The following is a 15,815-nucleotide window of genomic DNA, read 5'->3' as shown; positions in this document are numbered from 1 at the left end:
TTTTATTGGGTCAAATTCTGCAGTCCTGAGTTCCTCCTCTAGGAAAGATCTCCTGTAGAGGCCACTGGGAGTTTTGCCTAAGTGAGGATTTGGTAAAACTGGCAGTGTTTACTATGTAAATACTTAGTAAGGCATTATAGATGCTTATTATGGTTTAATGATGATCTGAAATAGAGCAGAGTTTTTTTGGAATGTCTAAAATGTGTATTGGTCTTTCAGCGCTGGGTAAAGATTTTTTTCCTACAGCACTGCTGTATCTGGGTAGGAGCCACTTCTCAAAATGCAACACTGGGCTGTTCCTGGGCTGGCTTATGCCTTTGCCGCCATATTGAAGGCAGTGAATGATTGATGCCTCTTGCCACTCCAAAGTTTTTGGTGCCTTGGCTGTTTTAAAGAAAAACAAAAAATCCAAACAACCCTTTTGCAAACCTGGAGGCTTTCTGTTTCAGGGTAGGCTCCTTACCTGAGAACAATGGTAATGCAACACCCGTGTAAAATCACTGAGTTGCCTCTGCATATAATGAAGAAGATGCTCTATATTTTTACCTTGTCATTGTTAACACTCCTTCTTACTTGCTTTCTGTACGTCTCTGTGAAGAATGTGTGCAGTGGCACAGGCAAAAAAAACCCCAACCAGCTAGCTGTCCTGTCAGTAAGACGCAGGTTCTTCTGCTGCTGTGCTGTGCTCTGGAGCTGAAGCAGATCTTGTTGTGGCATGATAAATGGTCTTTCAGGATATACAGTTCTGAATCAGTTCAGTAGTGCTCTCTCTCTATTAAATTAGTGAGATCAGTAGTCCAGGCTTATTATCAGGTGGGAAGAAGGGGCAGTTAGGGATGAAATGAAAGGAACAAGGAGCCTTGCCTAGAGGATAGGCACCATGGCATCCTTCCACTGGAGCAGAATGACTGTTCCTGTCTAGTGGCCTCAGACTCCGGAGGGGTTGTTCTTGCCCAAGTTCTGTTGCTTCTGGAGCTTCAGCTGAGAAGGTATATCTTGACACCGCTCCCCAGCACAGGCTTGTGTTTCAAAGGCCTGTAGGAGCACCCTGTGACCCCCTAGCAGCCTGTAATACAATTTACTAGAAATGCATGGTATATGAATTTTTCCAGCACAATGGCCAAATATTCCCTGTGTTCATAAATTATTTGTAAAAAAGTATATTTGCAGCAGGTAAGTCAGATAGCTGAGGATGATAGTAAATCCTTCCATTCACTTGTATAGAGACTAGCATAACACATTATGCATAAACCCTTTTAAATGTGCTTTTGTACAATAAACTTGGAAAACGCCAACCAGACTTGTTTCTCTTTATTATAAGAGTGAACATGTATTTCTGGCAGAGGCTTGTGCTAGAGAGACCACACCCCTGTTGTTTCCACAGAGGTACTATTGGCATGTTTCAGGTGACTAGGTACAAAGCCACAAATATCTGTAGTCCCTGGGCTGTTAGTTTATCATAGATTTAACTTCACTTCTTAACTTTTATTGCTCTTACAAGCTGTTTTTGTATTTCATCTTCAGGGCACTGGTTTGAAAACTTCCTGCATCTGTAGCAAAAGAGCTGGTCGTCATCTGACTGCGGGCTCAGTTCTGTTTCCAGTGGACAGGGGTTGATGTACATCTCTTATCATGAACCTGCATCTTGGGCAGACACTTGATGTATTGAGCTACCTCCTTGCAGATTTTCTTCCTCTCTGTTTACATTTCAGCAATATGTGTATAGTTTGTCATAGCAATAAAGATTTATGATCCAGTTCGTGTCCATATTATACAAGCCACTACAATTCATCATCTTGCTGGCAAGTGGAAATAAGCCTAATCTGAGCGAACTGTGGAGAGTGAGCTGTTTATTCAGCCCTAGAAGTTGCTTTGGCGTACAGAAAGAAGCTGTAACACTGGTGGGTAGAAGAGAGAAGCCCTCACTGATGCTACCTCTTTTCCAGTGAAACCTTGAGGTTTCAGCATTAATCACATGTCTTTCGTGAACTCTGCATACCTGAAAAGGAAGGAATTGTCTTGGCTCTTCTGTGACTAAGAAAATGTTGAGCTATGAATAGCCACCTGGTCCAAGGCAATAAGCCAATCATACTCTTCTTTCTGGATCTTTAAATAAAATAAAATGCTTGCCATCTTTTTCCTGTTGCTCAGCATGGTCATGAAGATAGTCTGCTTAACCAAGGGAAATTTATGATACGGTAGGCCTCACTGGAGAATCTATTCTTCTGTTGGCGCCTAGTATTAACAATTGGCTATATGTCTTGTAAAATGAGACCAGAGTCTTTTATCCTGCATGTTGGTAAGGACTGAGAGTCAAAGCCTAGAGGTATTTACCAAAGCACCTAAACTGCATCTTAAAGTCAAGGTTTTGAAGGTGTTTAGACACCAGAAGCGCCTTGCCTAACAAAACTCTGGACTGGTAAGGGATGGTTATATTTACTTATTTACTGATTTTTAGAGTGAGGACACAAAGGTTTGTTCTCTTGCTTCTACCTTTCCATTCTCCTGTTTGGATTCAAAACATGGGCTCTTCCATTAGCCATGATGTTATCCCACAGTCAGTTTAATCTTTGATGCTCACCTGACATTTTCCTTTCTTTGTATTACACCTTGTTCAACCTACAGCCAAACTCTAGAAATTCCTTCTTCTCCTCTTGGGTGTCTTAATGCCATTGAGACAGATGAATTATTCCCCCAAGTCATTGTTTGACTAAATCACTGTCAGTTCACTCTTATGAAGATTAAAAGGCAATGCCTGCTGCTCTGAACACCGCTCTTTTCAACATTAAAATGTATCTGCATCTTCCTGGTGTGTTGACACAGACTTGAATGGCTACTCTTGATGCAGTTGTCTGTCCCAAGGGAGGGCTATCACCTACTTGGGATGTTACATGAGCTACCTTGTTGCCTTATTTGCATTGCAAATTCAGATTTATTTTACAATTAGCTCTCAGACCTGTCTCTCTTGGGACGTTGCTTTCTAGTCCTTTCCCTCTTACTGAATCTGCTAAGTGTACTGTCCCCTGATGCTTTTCTTATCCACCCAGATTTCTGATCTTGTTTGTTTGGGTTTTTTTGGAAGGGGGAGGGATTGTATTTTATGAGTGTTGTTATTAACTTAATGTACCAAGCCATACGTTGGAGTAAATTTGTATTGTACTTGAAAAGACATGGAGAAATTCACCTCTTTCAATTCATGGTAAATCTTTTCTGGACCCTGACTTCCCATTTCGTTCTGCGTCTGAGACATTTAAGTACTTCCTGAGAAATGATGAAGACAGCTGACATGCTCATAAAGCTCAGAGACTTGGCCACACCCCTTGTCCCATCCTAGCAGACTTTCTACTTCCACTGTTTCAACTTTCTGCTTGAATTCTTGGACTCCTACCTTGCAGTAGGAGATAAAAAAGGACTGATCTGGAGATGGATGCCCTTCCACAAAGGGGAAAAGAGAACCAAAAGAACACGTGCAGCGGAGTAGTAGCTCAAAGCCTCATCTTTTATGAGATCTAGCTCCCTCCATGGTGAAGAGGTGTGCTATCAGTAATACAGGGAGGCAGCAGAGGTCCTTTATGCAGAATGTGCTTGGAACAGTGGAGGGATATAGGGAGCACTTTGGAAATTGTGCTGGAGGGAAGCTGATTAACCTTAACCCAAGAGAGGCAACATGCTGCTGAGGAGAGCTTCATCCCTCTGCCTGAGAAGTCATTTGGGAGAAGCGTGGAGTATTTGACAAGGAGCAAAAAAGACTGATCTTTGAAACTTTATAAGGTCCTGGATGTCTTTCCCCTCCCAGGAATGATGCAGCAGTGGTATCATGACATCACTGCCACCACTGGCAAAGGGCAGAAGTCTGAAAAAAGGCACACAAAGCTTTACAACCTCCTCATCAGTCTTTGGCCTCCCAGACAAACCTGCCTTTCCCCAATGTAACAGGAACTTGTTCTCAGACGACGAATTTTGAGTCTGTATTGAAGGAAGTGCTGCATTTGTGGCAGGTGGATCTGTGGGGCTGGCACTTACCATCTTTCATTTAGTTTTGCCCCAGATAAACTCCGAAGCAGGGGGGTATTAAGCTCAGAGAGGGGCTGGTCCAACAATGTTTTATAGAGTCAAGACTTTCAGTTTTCTCTTTCATTTAAAGGAGCCTGCCCCAGGCACCATGGCACAGCAGCGGGGCAGTGGAGTTGTACTGAGCTTAGGCATGAATTTTGAGCTGAGGTAAGTGGCCCACAGATGTGATTGAAGTTTACTTTGACCTGGAGTTAGCTGGTGACCTTTGTTGCAATTAGGAAGGAAAAACCAGCTCTACATGTTTTGTTTATTATTGTTATTATTGCAAATTGATTAGCAAGCAAATTAAAAGTCAATTAAAAGCCTAATAACTTACACTTTTAAAAAAATGGATCAATGCACTCCTCAAATCAAGGATGCAATTAACCACAAAATCAATTAACAGCATGATCAGAGCAGCAGCTGAAAAGGAGCAGTATTCAGACCAGGAAGTTATATAATGTGCCAAGTGAGTCTTATGAAACACCAGCCCCAGCAAACCAAAATGTAACCTGCTTCCTAGCCCTCGGAGGCAGGAGTGTTAGGCCCTTGAAGGTTGCTGTTTATTGAAAGATTTCTACAATTAACCTTATTCCACCACAAAATGGCTTACCACTCTCCACTCTGGTGGCACATTAGTTTTATGCAACCGAGTCATTTAAGGGGGTGTTTGCTAGAAAGGTAAATACTAACATGGGTATCTACAATAATGCACATTGATTCTCACCTTAAAAAGTGCTTACTTACTGATTAATTTATCTGAGTCACTCCTGTAATAAAACACAGGTTCAGTGCAGGGGTGGGTATTTTGTAGACTTTTGTGGTCTTCAGGGCATCATGAGTCAGGACTGCAGTCGGGTGGGGATGAGGTGGTGTCTCCAGTCTGCCTCGTGCTTGTGGGTGTCCTGTGCATAACTGGCTTAAGGCCTGACTTCCTACATGTTTGTGGCAGGATCCATGACCGTCTCACTATTATTATCTCTCCTTTTTACTCGCATGCATGTTTTCATTCTCTCGGCATATCTGAAAATGATCTTGGTCCCTTTGAACCGCTGCAGAGTGACACCAGAATGACGCGCCGAGGGGCTGGCCTTCCTTCAGTTCACATTAACCTTTATTTCTGCAGAACGGAGTTGGAAATTTCCTGCGTGCTGGGCCTTGCTTGAATGAGGCCTCTGCCTCTCTCAGAGCTGGTGATGATCTGCCTTGGTTGTATGCGAGGCTTGTTCTGCCTCTCCCCACTGCTGGATCCCGCACGCTGGCTCACAAAGATAAGCAGTGTGGGCTGAGCTGTTCAGTGGCAGTAACAGCTGCGATGAAGTCTTTTTGGCACGAAGCCCAGAAGTGGCTCTTTGCTAAAGAGTTTGTCAGGGTGGGAGTTCACCGCCTACTGGGAGATGGTTTCCCTCCTCCCCTTGTGATGGGAGGGAGAGAAGCTGAAACCTTGTGTATTTGAAACCCTTCCCCAGGAAGTTCAGTCCCCATCAAGCCTTTCCGCTTTGGAAATAGCCTGTGGCTTCAGATCGAAACAGCAACTTAGAATAAGATGCATGTCTGGGATATTTAAGGGAACGTGGTGTAATCCTAACGAGATGCGGATGGGTTGATACAGTTCTGTGGCCTGATCCAATGGAAATTCAACTCCTGTGTTTGTTGGCTTGTGGGGCTATTTCAGGTGTTGAGAGAGAAGCTTGGTTTTTGTGGTGTAATCGATTCCTCCGTGTGGGGCTAGAGAAAAGGCAAAGCTGCCTCCCCAAATCACCCCATCGCTATGATCATTGAAGGCAGGGATGAAAGAGCTCTCTGGGATTGACTCGCTTACCTCTCTGCTAATGCTGTTGATGCTGATGACGGGATGCAGTTTACAGGGAATCTGCCTTTCTGCCCACAGCATCCAACGGATGGAGTCTTCCCTCATTGAACAGTCACCCATAGAAGACATTTAAGGTGACTGCTTGAAGCAGCAGAGGACACCCTGCAACAGGTCAGCCAGGCAATGGTGAGGAAAGGCTCTCACTGTCTCAAACAGCATGATGGGAAGGGAACATGCTGCAGCTCTCGAAGCCGAGTGATGCTTTCTCCTTCAATACAAGCTTGGGGCCTGTTGAGCCTCTAAAGAATTTCCTCCTGAAACTGGTTTGAATGTCATGTGAATGGGATGACTAAAGGAAATATGGACCAGGAGATGTTTGCATCACTTCTGGCAATGCCTCCCATATGACTGGGTCTGTGCTAATGGGGCTGGGATTGTTTGCAGTGGGTCTTTTGCCAAGTGAATGTCTTCCTACTCTGGAATTTATCCTGTGCCTCAAGCTTAGGAAAGGGGTGCTCAACTGTGGCCTGCAGAGCCATGTCATCTGACCTGTGGGGACCCCCAAGGGTCTGGACATTTGATGGCAGGGGAGAGGTGGCAGTGGTAATTGCTGTTAACCTGCTGCCAATTTTCTGAACCCTTGGGAGAAACCATGTGGGTCAGGTAATGTGGCCCTGCATACTAGATCAGCCTGATGCACAGCTGGATCAGGCTGGCACAGGATCAGGCTCACAAAACAACCCCACAAGCTGAACTTACACCGGATCTGGCCTGTGGGCTGATCCCATGTCACTCATCCAGCCTGTGAGGCCAGAAAGTAGGGTGCCACTGGCTTAGGAGATCACACATGATAACCAAGTTTGGCCAGGAGCCACATCCTGGTCCAAACAGTTAAAGTACAAAGGCCTTTTAATGTCAGGCTGTATTTTGCATGATGTATTTGTGAAGAATGTGTTTTGAGAGCTCCCCACTGGAGAACAGCTATGGCTTTTTGGGCAGTACTTCCTCTTTTATTCCTTACCCTGCTAACTATTTGGGACTATGTCATAGCACTTAAACCAAGAATAATTGCCCACTAATTACCCTGGCTGCTGTGTCAATGAATGCAAATACAGTCCAGAAAGCAACTCTTGGTGCTTCTGGTGAGCCATTGCCTCAAATATAGCCCTAATGGTGCAAGATATGATTTTAATTAAGAGATATTAAGATGTATTTTTATTCTACGGCTACATTTTGTTTCTCTCTTTCTGCTATTCATTATTAAAACACTTGCACTTGGTTTAATGTAATATGGAGGAAAGCAAACACAATACTATAGTGGTTGTAGTGCCAAAAACACCCCAACCTTGACTTGTAAGAAGTTGGTGTGTCAGGGGCAAATGGCGGGAGAACTGCAAGGGGCCCAATCCTTGTTGTGGCAGCACAGCTGTGGCCGTTTCCCCACCATCCCCCTGGCAGTGTGTATGCACCTGCCAACAAGCCAGGATGGGGCTCTGCAGACACTAGTGCTGTGGCTTGCAGCCTCCCTGCCACCTGTTGACAGCAGCCCGGACTCTGTGGCGGGCAGCAGGAGCCTGCCCAGAGCCTGGGCTGGGAGACTGCAAGCTGCTGCACTGAGGTCTGCAGAGCCCCAGCCCAACTTGTTGCTGGCAATGGGTGCACATGTGCCTTTGGGCGGATGGCAGGGGAGCTGCAAGAGGTGCAATCCTTGTAGCAGCACAGCCCTACCCCCTCTATCCACCATCTGCCCTGAGGCGTGGTTGCCAAGCAAAATGCCTTCATGTGCCATGCTCTGGCAAGTGTGCCAGGGGTTGCAGACTCCTGCCATAGTGGGGCCCTGATGCAGTTTTGCAAAGTCAAGGAGCTGTGTATCCTTCCCAAAGCAGGGCTGTGCAGTGCCTAACATGCACAAGCCTGGACTGGTGTCTCCTGTGCACCACTGTAATAGAAATAAATTAGATGGACTTGACAGGAAGCTAGTCAAGAAAGAAATTCAGATGTGTTCCAAGTTATAACCAGTTGGTCATGTTAGTCCACCTGGAGAAAGGAAAAGGAGCCATAAGACAAGAAGCTTACAATCTGCAGCTTTTATTGAAAATCTACTTATTCTCTCAATGTTAGCTGATTAGAAGCACCTGAAATAAAGATCCCAGCCTCACTCCCCCAGCTTATTAGTAACTATTTGCTAATCTTGTGTGACTTATGGTACCTATTAGCTTTCATTTCCATGACATCAAGCTCTGGCTTTCTAGTTAATCTCACTGCTAAAGCTGCATGTTAATTTTTTTCTTTACTCAAGTGAACTAATAACACAGGGGTTAGTGCTCACCATTTCTCATTAGTGAGGGTATCCCTTTCCTTTAAGACCCATGCTTTACATTCATCCCAGGCTGACATGGTTTTTGAGTTAAAAAAAGATTTACAAATGCAATATTATGGAAGTGGTTTAGAAAATTATTCATCCCAGAGAAACAAATCTGCGCTGCTGGGAGCTGGGATGACTCCAGGACTGGTAATGGGATGAAGCACACTTAAAATGATGGGGTTGGGAGAGACCTCGTGGGTCAATCTCTTCGCTGGATTTAGACCGAACCCAAAGAAGGTGCCAAATGCTTTTTGTATCGCCATGCATCTGCCACACCATGGTACTCGGCAAATATTCTATGGCTGTCGTATCTCCAAAGTATTCCTAGTCAAAATATTCACGCTTCCAAAGCTTCAGTCCAACAGAAGATGAAGCAAAGGATGTCAGCTCTCAGAACTACAGGACTAGATCAATTTTGTGATGTAGGGAAGTAGACCTCTAACTAATTGATTACTCCACCATTTCTGTCAATTCACTTATGTTTTGCGCTGCTGTATTTCTTCACTCCAGATTTTTAATCTCACATTCATGCCTTAGCACACTGAAAATATAAAGTACAAAGCAACAGTCTGGGCTCTTTATGGAGTCAAAAGGCACAAGACTGTTCTGGAAGAGGGCTGATAGGTTTAATGCCTCAGCATGTTGAATGGAAGACGCCCCCTACTTTGGCACCCTGAGCAACTAGGGCATTGTACTCCTTCACGGCCTTCTCTGTCTGCAGAACCAGCACATCAATTCCATTTTTCTTAAGGTAGTCCACCGTAGATGCTGGTACCTGAAACAAGGAAGGGAAAAGGTAGGATCAGATGATACGTTTTTTTCCCTCTTATACTAATGAAACCCAGTCACTAATTATCTCAGTTAATGAGAGATTCTTTGGGGCTGCAATGGATAGGACAAGGAGCAATGATCTCAAATTGCATTGGGATAAATTTAGGTTGGATATTCAGGAGAACTTTCTTGACTATGAAGATGGATCAGCACTGGAAATGGCTACCCAGGGAGGCTGTCGATGCTCTCAAGAACTTTCAAGGATGGAGATGATTAGATGGACACTTCACTGGGATGGTTTAGTCAGGGATGATCCTGCTTTGATCAGGGGGTCAGACTAGATGACCTCCTGAGGTCCCTTCCAGCTCTACTAGTCTATGAAAAACATTAACAGGATCCTAGGTACAATTCTGAACTTGACTAGTAGGAAGGTAACTGTGGAAATGGCCTTAAAATGATACAAAGAATGAAAAATGTTGTAAGTTTGTAACACCACAAGACTGCCTACCAGGTCAAATAGAGTTTAGCTCTGCCTACCAGGTCAAATAGAGTATAGCATCTCAAAATGAATTATGTTTAACTGAAGACCAGCATTTCTGAATTTCTGTGGCTATAATAACATCATGCAACACTAGCTGGGGTGTTCAATGACACTCAGAGTCACAGTATCACAGGCGGGGGGTCTAGTTTACTGTCAGTTCTAAGAGTTTAAAAGAAAAGTGAGGTTGTCAAAAAATTCTTACTGTTAAACCATCCTCTGGCAGATTGCAAACCCATTTACAGTTTGACATTGGGCTCCCAGCGTGGCAGTATGATGCGCTCAGCAATACTGTCACTACCAGGAGACTGCTCAGAAAAGAAGATGCTAAATTCACATCTTTTTCCATAGGACGTGTCTCTTGGCCCTTTTTCTTTTCTTTTTAAATGCAACTGTTTTATGAAGGTCAGACCCTGGGGCTGACAACCAGTTGGCCTGAAGACCAGTTGGCGGCTCTCTTGGAACTAGTGAAGGGAACAACAACCATGTAAGGGGCAGAATTATAAGCAGCTGCAATTTGTGGTTCTCTTCTGCTAAGAGTTGGCCACACCATGGCTTGCAAGCCACATGCTGCTCCTGAAGAAAGGAAAGTAATGGGATGCTATGTGCACATCACCAAAACTGGAGCCAACCCAGCTCTCAAGCTGCGTGTCCTCTAACAAGGTGTCTGTTTGTGGCTAGAAGGGTTAGGAAGTTGATCCAACCCATTATAGACCAAAAACTTACCTGTAAGGCCTCACTCATGCCACGACCAATCACTAAAGTTTTCACTCCTTTACTGACGACTTCTTCAAGATCGGCAGGCTGCACTCCAGGGGAATGCTACGCATTAGTGGGGAAAAAAAAGGGGAAAAAAGCTACAGTTTGCAGGTTGAGACCATTGAGCAGCCCAAGCTTCCTCTACACGTGTTGTATTGGGTATTATATTAATTTTATATGAAACAAAAACACATCCCTCTCTTCCCAACACTCAATTTAGGTAATACGAGCAATTTCAAAGGATGCTCTAGAACCAGTTTTTAAGTGCACCCGTGAAATATGATTGTCCTCAATTGCTAATTACATGCAACCACTCTTTATAAAAACCTATAAAGAGAAAGGCTGTGTAGCCAGGTTAGATATGTTTAAAAGGCATTTCTGGTGGCAAAGACCTAACAAATACTAAAAGTTTTTAAAAGACAGTTTAAACACCAAAAATCACTGAAATACACTGGATTTCATGCTTATGCAAACCAAAATTATCCCACTTTTTTTTTTTAAAGCTCCTTTAGATACTCAAAATTTAAATTGAACTCTGTGTATATAGTTACTTCATATCTGGTTGGCAGGCTTTCCAGGCTGGAATTACCCAGTTTGGGTCAAAGATAGCTGGCTGCTAGGACCTGGCCATCATCACATCCTCTGCTGTGGTACAAGGGAAATGCCTGCTACAGCCACGTCTCGCTGTGGCAAGGGATGAGCCCCCACTGCCAGATCTACAGGTCAGAGCCAGTGATTTGGCGGGCTGGATGCAGCCTGCTGGCCATGGGTTGCTGACTGCTGGCTGATGTGGTGAAATTAATTTGCTAGGGACAACTGAAGCATATTGATCAGCTTCTTGTTTAAATTTGGTTTCATTTTCTGGTTTTGCTGCACTCTTCCAAGTCCTTCATTTGGCAAAGGAATATTTGAATCCAAACAAAATGTTCTCACAAAAAGAGATTAATCTTGTAAAAACCTGGAGTGCTTGAATTTCTTTAAAAAAAATGATTTTTGACTGCAAACAACTTGTTCCTTTAAAAAAAGAAGTAGTGCTTTTGCAGATGTTTTTCTATTGTTTTTTGTCTTAATTAACTTTCCCCCCAGCTTGTGACTGTCTATACATGCAGGGTAGCAAGTGTTCTGTGAACACGAACAGAACAACCTATGTGGCTTTTTCTCATTGTGTGCATTTTGCCTAGAAAACTGTTAGCTCTCTTGATGGCATTTAAAAGAGTCTTTAAGAAGCCTGTGAGTTGCTCTTTATTAATGACAAATGGGCAGCACTGCAGCATATCTTTTGAAGGATGCTCTTTTGATGGAAGCAACTATTTTTAGGATGTGAATGTGATCTGAGAACCTTCTAACAGATGCATGCAGAATCCACCCCTCTCTCTAGAACACACTGTGTTCACTGAGCGAACTAAGCTCAGAGCATCCCTTCAAGAACTTGGCTTGTTTTACTTGTTTGTCATCTTTGCTGTCCAGTACTTTGGGGATGCGTCCATTTATTTCTCCTTGACCCAACGTCTATGACAGCCAAAGACGACTCAACACTACACTTCCTCCAGCACCTGTCAAGCCCTTCCTAAACAGTCGTCGGTTCCTGGAATGTTTTTTATTCAGAAGTCTTTCCAAGGCAAAGCCTCTCTGTCCAACATAGAACTGTTATTCTGGGTTAGACTGTATGCCTTTCTGTTTTCACAAATGGGGCTCTGGGTAAGAAAGTGTTGATGCTTCAGAAAGAGTATAAGAAACTGGGCATGTGTAGAGTGAGCAGAGCTGCCTGGTTAGTTGTTATATTTTCTTGCATACCACATGCCCCCAAATAAAACATGCACCTTGCTTTTGGAAGGCAGACTGTAGAAAAAAAAAAAAGACTGCTCCAGAATCCTGGCAGACCGAGACACAGGGTATGTCTTCCTGGAAATGTAGGCTGTGTTAGGGTTGCCAACTCTTGACTGAAGCTATTTCGGGAGACTTTTTTCCCCCAACATTACGTAATGTCATTAATTGTACTGTTCAACCCATTTACAATATCAACCTCCCGGACTGCTTTCAATAGTCACCGGGAGATCAATGCCAATTCTGGTAGACTCCCAGCCAATCCAGGAGGGCTGGCAACCATAGGGTGCATCCAAATGAGTGTGCACAAGCCTGGCTGACTGGAGCCACATGCGCACTCATCTGGACGCACTCATAGTGTCCAGGAAATGTAGCATTCCAGGAAGCAGTCTGGGTGAGGCAGCAGGAACTTCGTGGTGTGTCAGGATAGCAAGAAGGCTAGGCCCCAGACCCTTGCAAGGGCAGTAGTAAGACTGCTAGCTCTTTACTTGTATAAAAATCTATAAGTTTCCATAAATAACAAAGTGTTGTTTCCGTACCACAAACCTCATCATGATACCATCTAATGCTCCATCAGCCAGCTCTGTAGCTTTTCACCCAAAAGCCTACTGCCTTAACTAGTACCTGCCTCTTAGTTGGTCATATCTGCTTTTTGCCTTTTCCCAAAAGCTACTGCTTCATGTGACATTTGAGGTAATGGTGTGGCCAACTAGTTAGTCCCTGAATTACTGGGAAGTTGTTGCAAGAGGGTTAACACTGGACTCTGCCCCTGCTGTTTGCTGCCCCAGGGAGAAGCATTTGCCATCTTATCAGCCCATGAGTCACAGCATCTGCTTGCTGTATTCCACTCTAGTGCTAGAGCCATGAAGAAAAATCAGCTTTGCTGCTGAAGACATTGCACCTCAACTTTGGAGAGCTGATTTTTGGGAGGGGGGAGGTGCGTGGGGTATGCCAGCAAATACGGTACCTCCCTAACTTGTATTTAACAACCCTGATGAACCAATCCTCCATAAATTTTTCTAATCCCTTTTTGGACGCTGTTATGGTGTTGGCTTCTATGACATCCTGTGACATCAAGTCCCACACGTTAGTTATGTGTTACGTTAAAACGCTCTTCCTTTGTTTGTGCTTAAGCCACTGCCAGATGATAGAGGACTGTCTTTGGGTGCCCCTGAGGGCAAATATCAGTTCTCTATTCAGTTTTTCCACGTGATCTTAGACCATATCCTCCTCTCCCTGTAGCCATCTCTTTTCCAAAGTGAAAAGACCCAGCCTGCTCAGTCTTGCGCCCCCACAAGTGAAGGAAACCCTGGCTCTATGGTAATACTGCTATCCCGAGGTATAAAATGCCAGCTCTATACAGGGGGAAGGCAAGTATATCTCCCTAATAGGCACACGTGGGCCAGCATGCTAGTGTTCAGCACTTTGCAATGCCAGCCAAGGCCTAGGTCCTAGCTTTAGTCCTCCAGCTTGGGACTGTTGCATAGCCACTAGGCTGCTCTTGCCTCAGAAAGGGAAATAACCTGTTAACCCACTGAAGTTTTATCCCTCCACTTGGAAAGGATATCTTGATATAAGGCCTTGTTGGGGTGAGTTAACCATTTAAAAAGCATGCTGATGACAAAAGGGAGACATATGTTCTTAGGGGCCTCTAAAAGCTCCAGGTGTGCTTTAATGATAAGGCACCTGGAGCCAGACAAAAGAAAGAGGTATGGCCGACTAATTACAGTCCTTGGATTGCTGGGGAGGATATGAAATCTGCAATCAACACTGGAGCCATTAAAGCCTTGGAGCAAAGAGCAATGAGGATTGCATTTCATCTATGCTGTAACCCCCTAGAAGGAGGGGGCTGCTGCCTGTTTTAGATCCCTTGCTCCAGGCTATAGGAACAGCTACATTTTCCCAGTCAACTCTATGGATCTGGGGGCAAGAGGGAGACAGGAACTACAGCCAAAGACCCTGCCTGTTTTCTCTTTTCCCCTGTTCTTTCAGGAACCCTTCCCCTTGTCTCCCATTAGCAGCTGGCACCAAAGTGCAGCCAGCCAGGAAGGCTGCCTTTTATCCCCAGGGTTAAGGTCACATGGACTATTAGGCCTTAGTTACAGAACCCTGCCAAGCCACTTATACAATTTTCCCAAGGAGAGAATTAACCTGCCAGGCACCAATTTGTCAGCACAGCAGCAGAGGAAGCAATTTATTTCTAATGAGTGTGGAGCAAGAGGGGCACCTGGGGCAATGCCACCTGTTTCACAATTCAGTGTCCCCTGAGGACTTGTGTCCCCCCTTTCCTACCCCAAAAAGGAGTGGGTGGAAATACTGCCAAACTCTTCCCGGTCTGCTAATCAAATCAAGCATTACAAAGCTCCCTCAGAGCTGGGGAATGAAGTGTCAAGTCAGGAACCCTTGAATTCATTCCCCATTTTGCTGTGTGACCCAGCAGTCATCTTCAGCTGTGGAAACAAGTGTACAGCAATAACATGTACCCGAGTCCAGAGCTTTAAAGAGACAGCAAAGAGAAAAATAGGGATTTTTTTTTTTACTGTTTTGATAATGTGGAAAGGAAGGTGAAAAGCCTCCCCCTGTTGCCCCTCATTTTTCCTTGGGTTTTTTAAAGCCTTATACAGATCCAAAATGTCACGGCTCTTCTCCCCTGTTTTGACTGGAGGACTTGTCAGATGACTCAGCTGCAGACTTAAAGCTCTTTAAATCTTCATGGAGACAGCATTTCTCCCTAGTGTTTTATAGGTGCTAGCCAAAAAAAAAGGTTTAGTCTGGTAAAAGAAAAAAAAAAATCAGTCTCCAACACAATTAACCAGGTTTCATATAGGACTGATATTACAAACCTAGTTTTCCAGTCATTGATTGATCCTTCCAGGAAAAATAGGATAGATAAGCCTTGAATTTCTAATGTGAAAAAATAGACTCAACCACAGTGAAAACTCCCTCTCCCCTCTTTCTTCAGGCCATCCCCGTACAGAATAAGGCAGCATGGAAAAAAAAGACCTACAGCCCTCAACCCTGTTTGTCTCTTTGCAAAGCCCTTCAGCCCTTTTCCTAAAGGGTGCTGTGTACTGGAAGCATCATTATAAATTGATAACATTCAGCACTGGATGAAATTCCTTTCCCTGACCCTTTTATACTAACTTCCAAACAAAAGTGTCAAGCCTGCAATTGGCTCTGCACAGGATCCAACTGGCTTCAGTGAGGCATTGTGTGGGTTTACATGAACACAATGGCAAGTGGAAGCTGAGAGCATTTGGCCTAGGCTACAGTTTTGTATTGTTTTTGCCTTCACTTAGGGGTGTGGACTTACTGTGCGTCAGCTGCTTTGTGGTTACCGCTGTTTCTGTCAATGCCTATCTTGGGGTAAGTGGAAGGTAAACCATGGTCACTTGGCCCTGTTTCATTCAGGGATGAGTTGTCCTGGTTTTGCTTCTGCTTACTATGTGATAGTAACTGGCTTGTGTGTCTGGTGCTATGGAGCAGCTGATGTGGGGAGTCCCTTCTTTAAATTGCTGTGATTTGTCTGTTCATATATTTATATCAGTAGAAAATTATTCCCTTTTCTATGTCAGAATGTGGACGCAAGGATGTACTTCCATACTAACATTACTATGTTGCTGGGTTTTTGGTTGGTCTAAGGAGATAGGCAGGCGAGGTTCTTTGGGTAGATGTGATATCTTTTATTAGAC

The 15,815-nt window shown here is 44.2% G+C and overlaps 2 protein-coding genes across 5 annotated transcripts in view; one reads left to right on the top strand and one right to left on the bottom strand.

Annotated features, from left to right (window-relative positions):
• The window catches only part of INTS4 (integrator complex subunit 4), a 92,132-nt gene extending 89,994 nt beyond the window's left edge, over window positions 1–2,138 (top strand). For 3 of the 4 annotated variants that reach the window (XM_019524785.1, XM_019524784.1, XM_019524787.1), the window contains one exon: window positions 1,525–2,138. In XM_019524785.1, coding sequence (XP_019380330.1) covers window positions 1,525–1,537 — 13 coding nt within the window. In that variant the 3' untranslated portion in view covers window positions 1,538–2,138. Of the gene's footprint in view, window positions 1–181; window positions 1,296–1,524 lie in introns of those variants that run through there. The other variant, XR_002098951.1, reaches the window with a different exon arrangement.
• Window positions 2,139–7,935: 5,797 nt separating this feature from the next.
• The window catches only part of AAMDC (adipogenesis associated Mth938 domain containing), a 27,886-nt gene continuing 20,006 nt past the window's right edge, over window positions 7,936–15,815 (bottom strand). Inside the window, exons 3-4 of the mRNA XM_019525397.1 lie at window positions 10,267–10,362; window positions 7,936–9,006 (exon numbers count right to left, since the gene is read on the bottom strand). Coding sequence (XP_019380942.1) covers window positions 8,866–9,006; window positions 10,267–10,362 — 237 coding nt within the window. The 3' untranslated portion in view covers window positions 7,936–8,865. The remainder of the gene's footprint in view (window positions 9,007–10,266; window positions 10,363–15,815) is intronic.

The sequence above is a fragment of the Gavialis gangeticus genome, unplaced genomic scaffold (assembly GCF_001723915.1).
Source record: "Gavialis gangeticus isolate Ggan-Ray unplaced genomic scaffold, GavGan_comp1, whole genome shotgun sequence".
In the NCBI taxonomy this organism is placed as follows: domain Eukaryota; kingdom Metazoa; phylum Chordata; order Crocodylia; family Gavialidae; genus Gavialis; species Gavialis gangeticus.
Note: the sequence above shows the minus strand (reverse complement) of the source record. Positions and strands in the feature narration are given on the sequence as shown.